Source organism: Grampus griseus (assembly GCF_964374135.1).
Source record: "Grampus griseus genome assembly, chromosome: 12".
Classification (NCBI taxonomy): domain Eukaryota; kingdom Metazoa; phylum Chordata; class Mammalia; order Artiodactyla; family Delphinidae; genus Grampus; species Grampus griseus.
In genome coordinates, this window is record NC_139006.1 from 84,659,098 (window position 1) to 84,678,979 (window position 19,882).

The window sequence follows — 19,882 nt, forward strand, 5'->3', positions numbered from 1 at the left end:
GGAGGAGCTGCTGCCTGTGTGCCTTTCTCTGCGCAGCCCCGTGCCTGTGCGCGGTGAGGTATGCGGTGCGGGCTGGCGGGGTTGAGGTTCGGGCTCAGAACGCCAGTGCCCGTCTCGCTCGTCCTCTCCTGTCCCCACTCCTGGTGCTGCCGAGCCACAGAAGAGCCTATCAGACTGGTTTAAACAGCAGAGTCCCCCAGCCCAGCTGATGGAGGAGGCCACACTAAACTCCCCCGAAGGAACCGGGCCCTTGTTTATCGTGAAATCTGTGTTTTGTCTACTTTGCTGACCCTCCTGACTCATAGGCCGGGACTGGCATGGGGGACTGGGGTGCTGTTTGTTGGGCCCTGTCACACCTGACACTTAACGGGATGGAGTGGAAGCCATGCTTTCCGCCCCTGGATCTCTCCTTCACTGCCTGGGTCCTCCTCAGCCCTGGAGTCACCTCCACAGTGTCCTCAGCAGCGTTGTGAGCTGCAGCCTCCTTATCTCCATCCTTACCACTCATGCTGCTAGGCCTTGGGGAGGCTTGTCCAGGAAAACGGTCTGGTACCAGTCACCCTGCGCCCTCCGGGGACTGAGTCCTTGGAGCTACCTGCTCAGGGTCAGTGCACTTTAACTCTAGTTTCAAGTTAGGGGCAGAAGCTTTACTCGGTGCTCGTGAAATGCATTCATCCCACTGTTCCGTGGGAGGAGAGGCATTCCCCAGCTGTGACCCTGAATGGTGTTACTCCACGGCAGGAAGCTGACCGCTAACAAGAATACCCTGCCTGGTCTTATTTAGAAAAAGAGAACTTACTGGGCTGCGTTCTTGACCCAGAAGAGAAGGAGCTGAGAGGAGTCCCGACCTGAAGGAAAGCTGAGCGTCTCCGCGTGCCCAAGGGAAAGTCATAGTTCCTTTGCTCTTGCTTTTTGGCCACGGCATCAGGAAAGCGTGGTAGACCTGTCAGGATCCTTAAACCACGTGTATTAGTGAGGCCGCTATGACTGCGACGACACAGTCTTCAAGGTGACGACAGTTTTGTCGGGCAGGCGGGGCTCCCCGGCTTCAACGTCAAGGTCGTGGCCTCTGCTCCAGCCTGCAGCCCCAGCCTGTAGGAAGGAGGGATGGGGGAAGACAGGCTTCCTCGCTTCTGGGCACCATGCAGAGTTCGCATCTTTCTCAGGTAGTCACACAGCAACTCCTAACTGCACAAGAGGCAGGAAACGTGTGGATGACGTTTCTATCGCTGCAGGAGAGGAAAGACATACTGGGGAGCCAACAGTGTGGACGGGGACCCAGACGTTGCATGGATTTGGTCCCATGGCCCCAGCCGTTCGTGTGGGAGAGACCAGGGACTAACCCCGCCCAGGGATAACTCTGGCTCCCAGGCCTGGGGTGATTTGAAAGTCCTCCCCAGCACACTCTAAGTGTTTTGGAGACTCACAGCCTGTTAGTGGTTGAATTGCATCCCTTCAAAATCCGTATTAAAATCCTAACCCCCAGTACCTCAGAGTGGGACCGGATTTGGAGATGGGGTCTTTGCAGAGGTCATGTGGGTGGGCCGTAGTCCAGTATGACTGGTGTCCTCATGAAGGGGGAACGTGTGGACAGGAATGTACCCAGGGAGAGGACCACGTGGAGGCGAAGGCAGAGGCTGGGCCATGCGTTTGCAAGACAGGGAACGTGGACGATTACCTGCAGCCCTTGGAGAGAGGCCAGGCAGAGATTCTTCCCCCACCCTTAGGGAGGAACCAACCCTGCCAACATCTTGATCTTGGACTTCCCGGCCCAGAGCTAGGGGAGAATCGATTTCTGTTGTTTAAGCCGCCCGTTCTGCCACCCTTCACTATGGCAGCCGGAGCAGACTGACACCCAGCCTGTCATGCTGACACGTTCTAGGGTCACAGTGCCAGCGCAGGGCCGAGGTGTCACCTGCCAAAGGTAACAGCGTGTGTTCGCATGGCCTCCCTTAGGTCTGCCGGCCTTGGGCACGTGCATCTGCTCCCTGCTAAAGGTGACACCCTCCACACGTGCCAGGCGAAGCCCCTGGGTTGTCACGCACGGCCTGGGCTGGCCTCGCTGCCCTTCAGTAACATCAGGTGACTTCCGGGCCACGGCCTCATCCCGTGTCTGTGCACGCAATACGCATTGTCTCTCCCTCTGCTGGCGAGTTGAACGCGTGTCTCTGAAGCAGCTTTGTTTTCCGAATGTGAATAGGTCCACTATTCCAGCCTTGTCTTCCCTCTGGGGGAACGGGGAGGACGCAGACAGGCACCTCGTGGGGGGATGTTTAATGTGACCAGCTGAGGGCCTTGGTGAGACCTCCTCTTCCACTTTCCTTCGAGGTCCGGGGGAATCGCCGAGACCACAGAACTGCCGCCCAATGGATCCCAAAGTAGGAAGGATGGTGAGTAGACCCTCCACCGCTCAGGGTCCAGGGGAGCAGCGTGCTAGCCTTCCGCTTGCCTAACGGTGCGTGTGCCATGCCTGTGAGGCAGGTTGCGGAGCGGATCCCCACCTGCACTTAGGCATGTTCTCGGGTGCTGCCTGTCTCAGCCTGAGCGACGCGGCATTTGGGAGTAGTTTACCGGCGCGCTTTGGGTGGCTGTATGTTCCAACAAATAGTTAAATGGCATTACTTTCAAGCATCTTACACAGTACCTGGAAGCCAGTTCCCCTCAGTGAATGCTGGGGGCCGGGGTGCTGACACAAGGCCCAGGCAGGTGGGGTGACCTAGACGTTCAACAGCACACTTCTCCATACTCATCTTTTCTTACCACGAACAGCAATATTCTTATCAAAACCACAGAGCACAACTTCCAGCTGCTGAATGCAAAAGTCCAAGTACCGCTTAGAGGGTGATGTGGAGAACTCTACACACCCAGATACAGTTCGCTGCCCTTCCTCACTGAACTCTGAACTCTGCTCTGCCTCCTGCTGCCCCCCCAAAACATTAGTGTGAATAGTTTTGAGGTGGAAGTCTAGGAATCTGCATTTTTAAAGCATGTAATTCAATAATTTTTAGTATATTCACAGATATATGTGACCATCACCACAGTTTATTTTAGGATGTTTTCATCACCTCAAAAAGAAGTCCAATACTCCTTAGCAATTACTTTCCTGTTCTCCTATTCCTGCCCCATCCCTAAGCAACCAGTGATCTACCTGTATCTCATTTAGGGCTCTCTATGGTGCAAGCAATGAGCTATTTAATACGAAGCATTTCTAAGGAAACAAAAATAAAGGTTAACGATTAAAACAAACTACAAATTCTGTTTTTGAGTCCAGAGGGCAGTCAGTCAAGAAAAGCTCTGGCTGTTGGGCTCAAAGCATCTTTAGATGGTGGAGTGAGGGCAGTTCTGACAAGTGTCCTGGTTTGTAGTTTGAATGACTCTGGGATGGTGTTGGGCGTTCTGCTGAGCTTTCCGAGGGGCCCACCCAGCAGCAGTCAAGCAAGTTGTCCATATGTGACTCATCGTGGTGATTTCTCTGTAGTTTGTATCAGCTCCAGTTTGTAGGGCTTCAGGAAAAGGGCAACTTTAGTTCTTAGTGACTCCAAGTTAGCAGGGTAGGAGAAAATTGGAAACGTTAAAGAGTTGTAGCCAGATATTGGAGGAAACTAGCAGAGTTCAGGTTCCAGCTTACGAGTAGATAACAAAACCTCAACGAGCGAATAGGGCTTAGATCTGATAATGGATGTACTGTAGTTTTTTTATTGTAACATAATGTTCTCTCAACAGTCACCTCCATTCCTATCAAATATAATCACAGCAAGACTAATTGGTAAAGAGTCTAGTGTCATTACACTTGGCTTGATTATATGCAGAAGTGCTGCAAGAGTAGTGTTTGATCATATCAGCTCGGAAGTCCGCTTTACTGGAACTTTCAAAAGGAATCTCCGATTAGACTTGTAAAAGCTTCTCGAGGGCAGGAAGCCAGGCCAAGTGTCACCATCAGGCTTCACCTGCAGTAACCAAGATTTGGGTGAATTCCCTTCTTCTTGAGGCCTCCAGTTTACCTAAAGATTCCTGGGTCTGCCAGAAAGTGACCTTTCTTACTCACCTGTAAGAGTAGGAACTCTGTAACAGAGGCACCAGGCTGTCTTTTCAGGAGGCTTTATTGGCTCAGTAAAGTCAACTTTAGTTCCTTAAAACTTCTGTTCACATCTGATTCTATGCCTGTCATTCTCAAATATGGCATCCCAGCCAAGACCCTGGTAATAAACCAATGTTTTCAATTTAGTCCTGTTATACAGAGAAAAGATTCTTATTTAACTTACGCATTTGCACATATATATGTATGTATGTATGTGTGTGTGTGTATATATATATATATATATATGAACTACAGTGTCATGAAAATCAGAGTACTTAGAGTTTATAAGTACTGGAGGTATGAGGGAGAAACACATAAATGTTTCAATTCTGTTTACAAAGATACAATTTATCAGATTACTATAAGTTACAGATAGCTTAAGAGAAAAGAAGTTTTCCTTAAACCTGGAAACAAAACAGTAAAGAACTAGCAATATTTCAAACAAAAAGTCATAAAAATTGCAGTAATTCTCATCAGTTCATTCAGTCCCATATAATGATTTTTGTTTTGCTAAATCTTGGGTTAGAAGTTTTATGAATCCATCAGCTTTTCCGTTAGTTCTGGAAATCCTTGCTCAGTCCAGTGGCATGGTCTCAAAATTAATTCAAGTGATGTCATCATGGTGCTTCTTGCCTGTAACTGATTATAAATGTTTTCAGAGAATGATCAGAATAAAGCTATAACTCTTTGTGAATGACAAAAGACTTTAAATAGCCATGGTTAAAGATATGGTGAGAGTTCATTTAAAAAAATGACTCAGTGGACAAGGAAATTTGATTATTTCTAAGGCATACAACGTTTTAAGATAACAATTGGAATTACGATGATTATATGGACAGTAAGGACACTGACAAATTTCCAGGAATTTTTACGCAATTTTGAAATACTTATATTAGTAACATATATCCATACAAATATAACCTAAGTTAAACATCACTTTTATTTGACAATGCTTCTCATGTAACTTAACATATCAAATAAGCCTAATTAGTTTCATATCACTATTTTTATAAGGAGAGAGAACAAATCTTTGATATTTTATGGGGGCCCTCTGGAAAAATCCCAAAGTTGGTTCTAGGTCAAAAAGACTTCATTTAAAATTTGACTTTGAGAGGTTCTCAAATATGTCAACAGGTTTAAGACACTTGATTCAACGTGATCACAAGTCACCGTGAAACAATACTTAGTTATCTCTTTTTTTTAAAGTTATCTCTAACTAAAGTGACTTAAAAGATTTCAAAGGCATGTCCGGAAATTTGCATAGTTATAAAAAGACTTTAGTTCTTTTAATATTGAGAGTAATCAAAGAGCTGATTAAAACAACATGACATACAGGAAATTATTTGGTAAGTGCAGAATCTTTGTTTTCTAGGCAGATTATTCAACAGGTAAAGAAAAATCTTTTGCAATAATCCAAGAAAACCTTGTCCTTTTAACAGAGTAAGAAAGTTGAATTCCAGTTTTGCATAGGCACACTGTTGATACTAAAAATCCTTTTTTAAAAAACAAAAATTTTATCATAAATTCATTTAACTTTAGCCAGCTTGACCACACAACGTAAGACTTTTTTTCTCTCTCTTCTCCAACTTTTTATAACTATTTATTTTTTTGTCCTTTATTCTCCTTAAAAAAAATGAAACAACCATTAAATAACCTCTAAACTAGGACAAAATTTTTCCCTTAACAAAAACACATCTTCATACCTTATACTTTTTTTTTTTACCAAAATCATATCTTACATCCTTGCCTACTTTGTATATAGAGATTTTTTCTTTACCCTTTTTATTTCTAGTAGTTTCACTTACATATAAGACTAGAATTCTTAACCCTTAGTAATTAACATCTAGCGAAAACTAGGAGGTAGGCAATGGTGAACTGTTTGTCACATACAACATTCTGTAGTAGGTGAGCAAACACTAACAATGAGGAAGATAACCCACAGAATTAACTGGGAAGTGGATTTACTGCCACTGAAATGCAAACAGTAGAACATGCTTTAGAATGGATACAAAGTACATTTAAAATCTTCAAGAGATAAATGATAGACTAAGAAATTATAAAACAAGTGGGCACATGAGTCAAGAACAGATGGAAACACAACCAATCAGCAACCCTGAAAAAGGAAACTAGTCACTGCAGTAACTCAGTAGAGGACATTAATGCCAGCTGGCCTCAGCCAAAGAGAGAATGAATGAGCCGGACGGCAGGACTGAGGAATTCACCCAGGAAGTGGAACACAGAGATAAAAGGAAAAAAAGACAGAAAAGAGAAGAGAGCTGGAGGACATATGAGAGATTGACAGACTCCAGCCGTAGTAGCAGTCCTAGGAAAGAGAATAAAGGAAATGGTTGAGAAGTGAGCACCTAGGGTAGGGGGTCCCTGGAGGAAAAGAACCAGATGCAGCTTTTTGACAGAAGAGAAGCCATTTTAGCCGAAGCCATTTTGGGATCTAAGCCTGGCCACCACGCCTGCCCTTGAACAGGTCTCTGTAATTAATGATCTTAAGGGAACAAAGGGAGGTGGGAACAAATGACTGTCATCAGCAAGAGAAGTAGAAAGAGTGAAGATAATAAATCAGTTGTAAAGACTCCCAGTTCTGTTCAGTGATAAAGATTAGCCTGAAGCCTCCACCCCGAGACCAACTGGAACCTCAGGGGTGATAATGTTGACCTTTTCTGACCCTCGTGACCTCAGTCAACTAAAACTTGGACTCTGGTGACCTTTGCCCCAATTCTATGCTGAAGCCCCTTCATGAATATGCGTATTCCCTTAGCTTAAAACGTTCCCAATTTGCTGTTTGGAGGGACACTGCTTTGGGAAATATCCCTGATGTTCTCCTTACTCACTGCAAGTGATAAATCCTTCCTTCTCCCACTCTTTGTCTTGGTTGTGTCTTTTGGCTCGACACCCACCAAGAGGTGAACCCAGTTTTCAGGTAACAGTGATATTAGAGAATTACTAAGCATTTTACAGAATAAAAAAAGACAGAAATGAGTGTTCAGTTTGAAAACAGACAGTGATGATTGAGCAAAATGTGTAAATATGTCAGTCAGACCCATCACAGTGAAGTTGAGGACGTCAAGGGACAAGAGCAAGGCTGCAATCACTCAGGGAGGAAGGGGGGCGGCAGTTGGCGAGGATGCTGTGAATTGTGAGGTGCAGGCTGTGGACTCCGTGGGATGCAGAGGGGTTCCCTGTGAGCCTGGAGCAGCTGGCATGGCTTTGCTGGTAAAGAGCTGGGAGGCTGGAGAGGACCAAAAGGACTCCCGGCAGGCAGATCAGTGAACAGAGGTCCACATGGGGGTTTTGGGGGGACTGCCAGGAGGGAAAAGTCTGCCCAAATTTGACCTTCACTTTTTCCGTTATTCAGGTTTACAGCTGGAATAGTTTTATTAGACAGATTCTGCATTTTCTACACGGCGTTGAAGTAGAACTAGTTACATTAGTGAAAATCAACTACTCTTGGTGTCCTTCAGGACTATGCATGTAATTATTCAGTAAATACTGGCTGGACCTGGTCTTGTTCTGTGACAGGCACAGCTTAGGCTCTCGGGGACCAGGGACATAGGAAGACCAAGTCCCAGTTGTCATGCGGCTCATATTCAAGTGAGTCAGATGATAATTATTAAGAAAGCAAATAAGAGAATATTAGTGACAAGAGACGAACAGAGTGTACTGGGTCAGATAGTGGCCGCAAATCCATGTCCTCGTGGAACCTCAGAATGTGACCTTGCTTGGAAGGAGGACCTTTGCAGATGTAATTAGTTAAAATCAGGTCCTACTGTCTGGGGTGGTCCCCAAAGCCACTGCCTAGTCCTTCTTAGAAGAGGCAGGGATACACCTAGGAGATGGGCACAGGTGGCAGGGATGCGGCTACGAGCCAAGGAACTGGAGCATTGCCAGCCACGCCCCCCCCCCCCCCCAGGGAAGAGCAGGAAGGACCCTCCCCTGGAGCCTTCAGAGGGGGCGTGGCCCTGCTGACACCTTGAGTTCTAACTCCAGAACTGTGAGCCTTTGAACTCCTGTTGCCCTAAGCCACCCAGCCCCGTGGCACTTGGTTCTGGCAGCTACAGGAGCGTAGTACACAGGGATTGAAAAGTTCCTGCCCTGTCCTTGAAATGGCCCTCGTTCTTGACTTTTCACATGTTGAACTTTTGTCCCCAACTGCACAGTAGCCGTGGCACTGATTCAGGAGGAGGCCAAGCCTGGAATTCTTCCTTCCCTTTATCGCTGGGACCTTGCTTCTCAGTGGTGAAGGTCATAAAGCCCCATGTTTTGAAATCAAAACAAGTTTGTGCTGTGAACTTCAGCTTTAGAAGATAAGATTTAAAGGAGTATCTAGGTAAAAAGCAGACGTGTTCTCTGGTGACAGCTCCATTTGCACCAGTCCTGCCAGAACCCTGTCCTCCTCTCCCGCCCCGCTGAGGCGCCTCTGCTCCTCCCTGGTCACCCTCCTGCGGCTCTAAGTCTGGGTCTCCCTGCCTCTCGGGTCCCACTGACCTCAGCCCCGCCGTCCCGTTCCCCTACTCCCTCATTCTGCCGCTGGAACGCCCCGAGTTCACCTCTTGTGCCCTGAGATCATTCAGTCACTCCTACAGGTATTTTAGATTTATTCTGTTAGCACTTATGCAAAAATCCCTCAAAAGAGATTTAGAAGAAGGAAAAGGGGGCGGCTGTGGTGTAGCCTAGCCTCAGCCAGGAGCTCTGAAGATCTCAGGTTCACCCCAGGTTTGGGCTCCAGGCCAGGCCCCGCACCACTGACGCTCGGGATGGACACCCTCCCCTCTCGGAGCGGGAGCCCTGGGTTCCAGGGGCGGGATCAGAGCCACAGGCTTGCCTCTGAGGAGTTCCCCGTCCAGCTCTAAGTGGTGACAGCGCTCTCACCGTTTCAGACCCTCTGCCCCGACTCGGTGGGGCATGGCTGCCTGTCTGCGGGAGAAACAGCAGAGGGGTCTCTGGCGAGTTCAGTCCCTCCTCTGCTCCACCTATTTGTCTCTGTGCTGCCCGTGTTTCCAGAAGACAGAGGCTCCAGAGGCAGTGAGCCCCGGCGGTCCCTCAGGCTGATGTCAGGAGAGGCCCAGGTCCCTGGCCAGACGGGAAGAGGTGGCCTCGCTCACTGGCAGGCCAGCTTCCTGGTCCCCGCGGCCTGTGCAGGCGGCCGGCTCCCCACTGGCAAAGACCACAGGCGGTGGAGAAACACGCACGCCCCCGGCGTCAGGAGCCGGGTCTTTGGACTGGCCGCCTGCCGCCCCGGATGGAGCATTCTAGAGCCCCGGGCCTCAAAGGGCCGGCCGCTGTGGGAACTGACCTCGGGCCCTTCCTGGCGGCACGTGGTGGTGCTTTGTGCCTGTTTCAGAGCCTGTGTCCCCTGCCCGCAGCGGGCCGTCGGCCATCGAGAGGGCCAGAGCCTGTTCTCAGCTCCACGTGCGCCCCAGGCTGGCGCCCGGGGCCTCCTCCGTGCCCGCTTCTGGTGACCTCTGCCCTCCGCGGCCCTGCCGAGCCTGTGCTGGCGTCCCAGCCGCCTGTGCGGCGTGCGGGTCACCTCTGGGTCTGGGAGTGAGGCTCGGCCACTGACCTCTCCTCTCTGGGGTCAGACTCGCCCGGCAGACCCCACGAAAGGATGGTGGACACGCTGCAGTTCTTGGGACGTTCTGGGGCGTTCCGCTCCTTGAAACTGCCTCCTTGGCCCTGGCGTGAGTCCAGGCTGCCCTCTGAGAGCCACGCCCTCACCAGCCTGCAGGACTGGTTAACCTCAGCAGGAGCCGCTGGGCTCAGTTCAGAGCCGGCAAGGGAATGAACACAAGCCAGAAAGGCCTGTGTTTCGGTTTGGAATTTTTGTTTTTAATCCTCTCGTGCTGAGATAAACGAGGCTAACAAAGCATTTGCCTGTGTTATAAAATTCATCAGAGCAGACACCGGCAGAGCGACCTCTGTAAAGGTCACGCCGAACTCTAAAGGACTTGGTAAGCAGAATTCTTGGCATCCAGGTTGACGCTGGCACTAAAGCTTCTTACGGGCGGAAAAGGGTTTGGCTGATGGGCCATTGTCTGTACCCTTGGCCCAGGCTGTGTGGGGTGAGAGCGCTTTCATTTTCTATTCTTTATTCTGTTCAACATCAGAAACTAACAACCACCCCAGGCTCCTTCTGAGATGCCTGCTGTTTTTGTGGCAGGAGATAGAGAAGTGTCATTGGTTGAGGCGGCCCATGGGATCTCAAGGCCACTGTCAGCTAGGTACACGGCTCACCTAACTGTCTCCAGTTGTTGGCTGGGGCTGGGAGAGAACAGAGTGACCACTGAGGCCTGCGTCCAGTGGGAGGCGAGGCTTTGAGGAAGTGAAGCTCTTTGGATTAGGGGAAGGACGGGGTGGGGGATGGTTACACCGCAGAGGTGTGGCCTGACTTTGAGAAGTCAGGAGGTCCTTACATTTAAATGTAAGTACTCAGCACAAGGGCACGTGGAACTTCGGTTCCCAGTCTGAGAACAACCAGCTGGAATTAACAGGAGCCTCTGGAGCAAAGGAGTTTCCTCTGCGAGGCCCTGCAGCCCAGGCTGGGCCACCGGCCCCCCAGGAGGACACTGAGACATGGGCTTCCGTCTCTGCTCCCTGACCCTCACCCTCACCTTGCCTTCTCCAGCGACTGCTCCTTCCTGCGAAGGCCAAGGCCAGGAATACCCTTTCTAAGTCCCCAGGGTTTTGTTGGGTGATTCGTTCAGGTCAAACATGACTATAACCCAAGAAAAGAAACAGAACGATTAGGAACACAAGAGACCCGGGAGGAGACCAAAGGATGCCCAGGGGCCCCACCCGGGATCCTAAGAGCAGGATGAGTGCCCACGGCTGGTCTCTGCGGGCCTGACGGCGAGTGGAGAGGGGAGACGGACGGGGGACGGCTCTGGGGGCGAGGGGTGCGGTGGTGCAGGCCCTGTGGGCAGGACCGCAGCTCCAGGAACAAGCCTGATGGAAACTCAGTCCTCAGGAAGGACTCTCGGTCCTCACAATCAAGGTTTTTCCTTCCTCTCCTTTTCCTTTGGCTTCCTTTTCCTCTTCAAGTTTTCCTTTCATATTTCATTGGAGAGGAGCACCAAGTAATTTTTTAAATTAATTATATTTATTTTGGCCGCATTGGGTCTTCGTTGCTGCACGCGGGCTTTCTCTAGTTGCGGTGAGCAGGGGCCACTCTTCGTTGTGGTGTGTGGGCTTCTCATTGTGGTGGCTTCTCTTGTTGCAGAGCACGGGCGCTAGGCACGCGGGCTTCAGTAGTTGCGGCACACGGGCTCAGTAGTTGTGGCTCGCGGGCTCTAGAGCGCAGGCTCAGTAGTTGTGGCGTACGGGCTTAGTTGCTCCTCAGCATGTGGGATCTTCCTGGACCAGGGCTTGAACCCATGTCCTCTGCATTGGCAGGCAGATTCCTAACCACTGTGCCACCAGGGAAGCCCCCACATAATTTTTTAATGCAAATTGAATGAATGAAAAATAACAATAACAGTTCAAATATTAATTTAGATGGATCGGCTGCAAAAAATTTCCTCCTCCATTTGCACGAACCTCATCGTCCTGCCACTGTGGGTCTGCAGGGGCCTTTTCCTCCTGGGTCCTCGCAGCCCCTGGCTCTAGGCTCTGCCCACGGGACTTAGCTGCCCTCAGAAGGTGAATTGGGAACCGCGGAGGAGGACGGGGCAGATGCTGAACAGCTCACTGGCGCCATCTGCTGGACCAAGTGCTTCGTCCACTCACGGAGGAGCATGGCTCGCTTTCACCCTGATTTTACCCCCGCCTTAGCTTCCTTTATAGACATTTCTCATACTCAGTAATATATTTATATTGTTGAATGCTTACATTTATTATTTTTATAACAACTGTATTGCAATACAATTCAATTTCCTTACAATCCACCCACTCACAGTGTGCATTGCAATTCAGTGGGTTTTAGTACGTTCAGAATTGCACGACTGCCACAATCAAATTTAGAACATTCTCATCACTGAAAATGAATCCCCAACTCATCAGCAGTCATGCCCCATTTCCCCCCAATCCTCCCAACCCTAGGCAACCACCAATCTACTTTTGTCTCTTAGGATTTACCTATCCTGGACACTTCACATAATTGGACTGATCCAACGTGTAGTCTTTCGTTTCTGGTTCTTTCACTTAACAGAAGGTGTTCAGGTTCTTTCGTACTGTAGCACGTGTCAATACTTCATTTCTTTTTATGGCTGAGTCATATTCCATTGTGTGTCTGTACCACATTTTGTTCATTCAGTCGTTCATTACTGGTCATTTGGATTGTCTCCAGCTTTGGCTATTACAAATAATGCTGCTGTAAACATACAATCACAAGTTGTTGTGTGGACGTATGTTTTCATTTCTCTTGGGCACACACCTAGGAGTGGGATTTCTGGGCTGTAAGATACGCTGCGCTTAATCGTCTGAGGAGCCGCCAGGCTGTCTCCAAGGCAGCCACACCATTTTACATCCCCAGCAATAGTGCACGAGGGTTCCAGTCCCTCCCTGTCCTCGCCAGCTCTTGCTGTCATCTGGCAGTTTGATTTTAACCATCCTGAGCGGTGTGAACTGTGGTCGCGTCGCAGTTAGATTTGCGTTTCCCTGGTGCTAACGATGTTGAGCATCTCTTCATGTGCTTGTTGGCCATACGTATGTTTTCCTTGGAGAAATGTCTATTCAAATCTTTTGCCCGTTTTTAATTGGGTTAATTTGTCTTTTCTTATTGAGTTGTAGTAGTTCTTTATTCTAGACCCAAGTCCTCCCTTGGCTCTGTTGGTGCCTGCAACTGGAGGCCAAGGGAAGAAGCAGCCTGAACCTAAGATGTCTCTAAAAACTAAAGTCTATTTCAGAAATGAACAGAGCCAATCCAGAAGGAAGAGTTGGTTTGGAAGAAGATGATTAGTTTAGTCTGCAACCTGGAAGTCCTGCGCTTTTCTGGACACAGTTTTTCTGCTCTGCACCCAGCCTGGAGCCTGCTGTGGGAGTCCAGAGGAGACTAGGAAGGGGTCACAGGGAGGGGGGGAGGGAGGAAATGGGGTCTTGGGCAGAGGAAGGAAGGGACCCGTCAGGGATGGAAGCAGAGAGGCCAGATTGGTGGGAGGGAAAGAGGAGAAAGCCACGGACCGGGGGCTACCAGGCAGAGACTGTGGCCAACAGTGTCCACATGATCGCCAGTCCTGTGATGTTATTTATCACAGCGTGGCTTGTAAGTTTCTTCTCAAGGTATTCTAACCTCAGGAGCTGATGGAAAGAGACCCTACAGCACTGCACAGGATTTTATTCAGTCCTTACTTTTCTAGTATTTCATAAAGTGGTTAATCACACAAAGAAACCTTGTTGCTGTTTTTTTTGGTTTTGTTTTTAATTATCTCACGTTTTTCTCTCTTATATATCGCCCTTAACACCTGGGATGTAGGGAGCTGACTTAGCTTTATAGGAAGTGAACCCATAGGAAAATTGTGTCATAGGAAAAAAAACGAACAACAGCATTGCTTAAATACAAGCTTGTTAACTTGGTTTCTATCTTATTAAAATTCTTTAGCATTGCAAGTGAAGGGTTTGGGTGAAGATATAGCAAAAAATATATTTCCCATTCTACTACCTTGTGTTATTTTAGTTCAGAAGACTGGAATCAGCTGTGTTGGATAACATTAACTTTCTTGAAGTATTTGAAAGGTGGAAAGTCCAAAACCTGGTCCTTATTTTAAAATATCCCCCCGTCACATGCTCACAGGCATCATCTCTCCTTGCTTTCCTGTTGCTGCTGGACGGAGGCATGTTCTCACCATCCTCCCCGCCCACTGGGCTGCTAGAGAAGGTCTTCCAATACATCGATCTCCATCAGGATGAATTTGTACAGGTGAGAGACACGGCACGCGCAAAATGCTTGGATATGCCCTTTGGGAATCTGGGAGAATGGTTATTTGCTGGGAGATGTGGATTTTTTTTTTTTTTGCTTGACAACTCCATTTAAAATGCCTGTGACTCCTCATTGACTTAGAATTTAAATGTTGGTTAGATTCAGGTAAGAGATCCCTTCCGGCCATTCCTTCCAAAAAGGGCATTCCCAGCACATTTGATCTAGGAATGTCTGTTTAGCAATGATCAGCAAGCTCTGTTGAGCTCACCTTTACTCTGGACCGTCATCAGGTGGCCCATCCTCCCCTTCAGAGACCCTCTCCACCTGCAAAACTAGCTGAAATGCATCCTCCCCGTTCTGTCACCACCTGGCACGTCCCTCTCCTGCTGGCTCTCCTGTGCCCCTGGCATGCCTGGCCCACCTCCACCGCCTGGGAACTCCCTGAGGCCGCCCTGGACCCTGGACCCCGAGCCCCCGACACTGTGTCTGGCACACGATGTGTGTTCAGTGTACATTTATTGGGTCAACCAGCCCATGTCTGGAATATTACTGTGCAAACAGACGTGAATCCCCCATGATTCATACTAAAGTACAAGGCTCAGTGTACAGGCTGCAGTGCCTAAGCTTGACCTTCATGGAATCCTTCCTCGTGTGGGCGTGTTAACTTGATGTAAGTGCCTGTTGGGATGTTGAAACCCGACTGGGGTTCGCAGTGCAGGCTGGAATTCACAGCGGGGAGAGAAAAGGCATGCGCTGGGAGCATGCGCCAATGTGGGCCTCTCAGCCCAGCGCTGCTCTGTGCAGCGCCCTCATAGCCTCCCAGTCCATTAAGTTTAGTGCTAACTTGGCAGCATCCGCCCTACAAATTCCAGTTTAAAAATGTAAAACACAATATTCCTTCAGATCAAATACATTTCTTCACAATAAAAATAGAAGTGCTACAACCAGGATAGAAATCAAACTAAAATAAGTTAGGAAGTAGAGTCCAAAATCACATGTATGGTTTTTAATAAACACTGCGGCTGTCCCAGTGTAAGCGGCTCAAGTACGGACCCTGGAATGGGAAGGATTGTTCCTAACATTGAGAATCAGCAGTGGTTACGGAGCTCCCACGGGGCGAGGCTTCGGCCTGGGTCTCCCGTGTATACGTTCTCACTCCGTCCTCACCAAGAAAGACATGTTTCCTCTTCTGTCCCCAGAGTGTGGGTTTTCTGCACAACAAGCAAGTCTCCAGTTCTCTGTGTGCCCCCCCGGTGTCCTGCGACGTGGCTCACCTCTGACACTGTCTTCCTGGAGGTAGTGTCACCCCTACCCCGATGCCGACCTCAGACGCCAGTAGCTGGTGGTGGGCCCCCAGGTTGCCCACACTTCTGCCTGACTCGGCTACAGATCAGGGCCTCTGGTGACCCCTCCTCAGGCTCATCGTTTGCTAGAACAGCTCGCAGAACTCAGTGACACGCTTCTACACGTTTGCCCGGGGCGGGAGCTTCTGTCCTGTGGGTTGCAGGGCATCCCTTCCCAGCCCGGAAGTTCTCTGAACCCCGAGCCTCGGGGATGTTTATGGAGGCTTCGTCACGTAGGCATCACCGATTCTTAGCTCCATCTCCAGCCCGTCGTCCTTCCCCCAAGGTGGGGAGCTGTGGCTGGAAGTTCTGAGCGTCTGATCACGGCTCGGTCTTTCTGGTGACCGGCCCACACGCCCAGAAGCCTCCAAAGTTCCTCACTAGGACAAAAGCACGCTCCTTTTCACCCGGGAAATCCCAAGGGCGTTAGGAGCTCTGTCAGGACCCGGCGTCGAAGACCAAATGTTAGAACAAGAGATGCTCCTAGTACCTCATCGCTTAGGAAATTGTAAAAGTCTTAGGAGCGCTGGCCGGGAACCGGGGAGAGAGACCAAAGTGTGTGTGTGTTACTGTCTCACAGCATTACCTCCACCATAATCCGCAGCGAGGGAGCCTCACGCCCCTCCTGCAGTGGAGGAAGCTGAGGCTAATTCCAGAGCTTCAGAAATGTCCTTGAAGCCACGCACCTGTAGTGGGCAGAACCAGGACCAGGAACTCGGGTTGTCTGCCTGCCCAGCCCTGAGTTCAAACCCGGGGTTACACCCCCTCCCGGATCCTGCAGGTGCAGCGGGGGGACCTCAGAGCTGAAATGCACGGGATGGTCACAGGGGGTCCTGCAGCCTAGCTGAGGCCACCGTGGGGTGGATCAGAGTGACCTGCAGGGACGTTTGTGGGAAGCCGAGCCCTCGCGGGGCGGCTGCTCTCAATTCCTAGAGACCACAAGGGGGGCGGGGACCCGCGCCTTCTGTATGAGCCTGGTGGCGCTGAGGGGCCCAGGCCAGGCTTCAGAGGCGGCCTTCCACCAACCGTCCCGTCCTGCATTGACCAGCCGTCGCTGGCTTCTGGGCTCCTGGTCACGCCTCCAGCTGTCGTCTGCCAGCTCGGTCTCCAGGTCAGATGAGGGCGCTGGGGACCCGGCGAGGTGCGCCCCCAAGAGTGGGTGCGGATGACCCGCGTGCTGACCGCCTGTCGCCTTTCCTCCCAGACGCTGAAGGAGTGGGTGGCGGTCGAGAGTGACTCGGTCCAGCCCGTGCTGCGCCTCCGACGAGAGCTGCTCAGAATGACGGACCTGGCTGCAGACCGGCTCCGGAACCTGGGAGCCCACGTGGACTTGGTGGACGCAGGTTTTCAGCAGGTGCTGGCATCCCCTCCCGCCTCCAAGCGGCCCTTCCCTGGGCATCAGCCAGGCTTCCCTTCGTGGTGGCAGGATGGGGGTTTGCTCGCCCTCATGCTCAGCAGAAGCAGCACCGCGATTCCCAGTAAGGGCGAAGACCTCCACCTCAGCCCACAGGAGGCTGTAGCATCGGCCCCTCGTCCTGCCGGGACCGGGGGGACGGGGGGAAGGTGGAGGGGGTGCGTGAAGGCCCCCCACGTGTGCTGTCCGTGTCCTTCACGTGCTTCACATCTCTCCCAGATGGCTCCTTCCCTAAAGTTCAAATGCCTCTTTCTCAAAGGACCCAATCCCGCGTCAGAATCAAGGCTTATTACTGCCCCTCAGGAGTGGATGGGTCTTTAATCTACCCTCCCAGTGTCGCCTGCTTTAGCACTGACGAGTCTGAATAGTCTGTTAACGGGACTGTGTCCACCTGATTGGAGCTAGTAACAGACTCCTAACGCCATCCATGTCTTTGAATTTTCTGGAAGAACCAAATGGCTTTTTTTTCAAAACAGTTATCCATTTTCCGTCTGCAGCTGCCTGATGGTCAGAGCCTCCCGATACCTCCCATCATCCTGGCCGCACTGGGGAATGATCCCAAGAAGCCCACCGTGTGCTTCTACGGCCACTTGGACGTGCAGCCTGCCAGACGGGAGGATGGGTGGGTCACGGACCCTCACACACTGACGGAGGTGGACGGTCAGTGACACCTCGTGCTGGGCTGTTCTGTGGGTGAGGGACTGCTCGTAGGGCTTAAGAATTCGAGATGTGACTGCCCCGGGCTCCAGGCCTTACCTGTCATTGTTAGGAGTGCAGAGAACGCTGATCTCGTGGTCCACCGGTTGGTCCAACGAGGCTGATTTTCTTTCAGTTGTGAAAGCAACCATGAACCTTTGTGCCTCTGGGCAGATCAAGTCCCCATTAGGAGAGTTCTTGGGTTTCAGGGAAAATAGTTGTGTAGGTCACATATTTTCTTTTTTAAAAACACCAAATGTAATTACGTTTTATAAAGACAAGAAAAAGAAAGGTTAATGGAGAGACACATACACCCTTTTTCATTGTCCTGCTAATTGTAAAATCTCAGAGTGAGAGGCTGTATTACGTGACATTCTGCAACACACCCGCGGGTCTTCTTCAATGAACTTGGATAAGATGGCTAATTACTAGTAAGGCCAAAGGGATCTGTATATTTCAAATTAGCTTACGTTTGCTGGCTAGCATACTATTTGTACATAAGAAACAATACTTTGTGATTTCAGAGCAAGACTTCTGCCTAGAAAAATAGAAAGCACCATTAAAACAATTACCTGTAAAGCTACCTTTGGTTTTGGCTCACTAAACTGGCAGAGGTGTCCATGCTTTTCTGAAAATTCTTCCCCCATTTTCAAAGGAAAACTGTATGGCCGAGGAACGACAGACAACAAAGGCCCTGTTTTAGCGTGGATCAACGCTGTGAGCACATTCAGAGCCCTGGACGAGGTAGGTGCCGGCTGTGCTTGGGAGCAAGGGCGATGATGGCGATGATGACGGTGATGTGATGATGACGGTGATGATGATGGTGATGGTGATTATGGTGATGGTGGTGATGATGGTAATGGTGATGATGGTGATGATGGCGATGATGGTGATGGAGGCAGCTGGCTCTGAGCTGCATGATGTCCTTTACTCTTCCAGCAATCTGCAGAGGAATGTGTTACAATCACACGCATTTTACAGATAAAGAGAGAGAGGCTTGGGAAAGGAAGGGAACTACTCAAAGCCACCCAGCTGGTCTGGGGCAGGGTGATACCTTGATCCCGTGCTGTTGACATGCAACAACGTGACACAGCAAAAAACATGATGAGCCTGTGGCTACATCACCATCTGCTGGGACTTGTCTTTTTTTATCTTCAACTTATTCAGCTTATCTTTTTTATCTGCAACCCGTCCTTCTTATCACAAAGTATGGTTTTGTTAATAGAGACAGACATACACTTTAAGAAATATATTAGCTGCTTTGCAAATTAGCAGGATAGCGATCTCTGGGGTGTGACGTTCTGTCTGAATCCCTGAGTTCTTTCCATTCTTGTGGGAAGTGGTTGCAATCCGTCCAAGGAGGGGTTATGGTGGGGTGCAGCTTTGAGGGGAGGGCTACTCTCTCAGACCACCAACTAAAACTGTCGTTTGCTGTGCTCACGAGGATGGTTTCATCTCGCACTGCTCTTTTCTCTTCTGGTAATGAGAACGCTTACACTCCAAACAGGATCCAATCTAGCTGTGTGGCCATGGGTGGGAGACTTAACCTCTCTGGGCTTCAGATTCTGTTCTGTAAAAGTGAGGGTGTTGATATGGGCGCCGGCCCTCTAACACTGGGTGGATTTGATGGTGTGATTCCATCCCTTTCATGCAGAAATGGCCCTGCTAGTCGGTGAGCTTGAGCCTGTGCCAGGGAGACCAGGCCCAGGTATGAGACCCAGCCTGTTCCAGTCTGGGCTCCACAGAGTATGGGCTCTGTAACCTGGGGGTGCAGAAGGAGTTTGTGGGGTCACCTTAAAAATGTGCAGCCTTGCTACCTTTCCCTCATCTTACTTGTGTGGCTGAATTGAATTAAGCACTTTGGAACACTGGGAATTTAAGAGGAAGTGGGGCCCATTTGTTGGGTTCATGGACAGAAAGGGACGTGTCGGCAGTCACAGGGCAAACCCCCGCCAACCATCCCTACCCCGTCCCCAAAGAGGCTCTGGGAGCAGCACACTCCTTCCGAGACAGAGGGCTGCGAGGTCGGGCTGGGAGGATGTGCCTGTCTGGTGAGGACTGGCGTGGGTCCACCTCCGGGCACCGTCCACTTGTCCACAAGACAAGTGGAGCTGCCCAGCTGCTGCCCGAGGTTCAGGTCCTTGATGCTGCTTCTCCCAAATCCTGTCCATTGAGCAGGTCCTGACGTTGCGTTTTTTCTTTCTCGGAGGTGATTTCATCAGACTCCAGGGGCTTCTCTCTCATGAGTCTGTTGTCTCCTGAGACATAAGCAGAAGAGAGGGTTTCACTGCTCTCACTTGACTGCTTCATCTCACTGAGGAAGACAGGCTTAGTGAATCAGGACGCTTTTCTGCCTGGGCCCTGCTGACCACTGCAAGGTTGTCCTCTTGTTCATGGCACTCCCCTAAGTAAGCCCTTGGTTTCTCTCTCTCTCTCTCTCTCTCTCTCTCTCTCTGTTTTCTTTCTTCCTCCCTCCCTCCCTCCCT

The 19,882-nt window shown here is 50.1% G+C and overlaps 1 protein-coding gene across 1 annotated transcript in view; it reads left to right on the top strand.

The window, feature by feature from the left end:
- Positions 1–2,366: 2,366 nt before the first annotated feature.
- Positions 2,367–19,882, top strand: part of CNDP1 (carnosine dipeptidase 1) — a gene marked incomplete at its 5' end in the record, with an annotated part of 30,445 nt that continues 12,929 nt past the window's right edge. The window contains 5 exons of the mRNA XM_082667678.1: positions 2,367–2,390; positions 13,818–13,943; positions 16,491–16,640; positions 17,198–17,360; positions 18,052–18,140. Coding sequence (XP_082523804.1) covers positions 2,367–2,390; positions 13,818–13,943; positions 16,491–16,640; positions 17,198–17,360; positions 18,052–18,140 — 552 coding nt within the window. The remainder of the gene's footprint in view (positions 2,391–13,817; positions 13,944–16,490; positions 16,641–17,197; positions 17,361–18,051; positions 18,141–19,882) is intronic.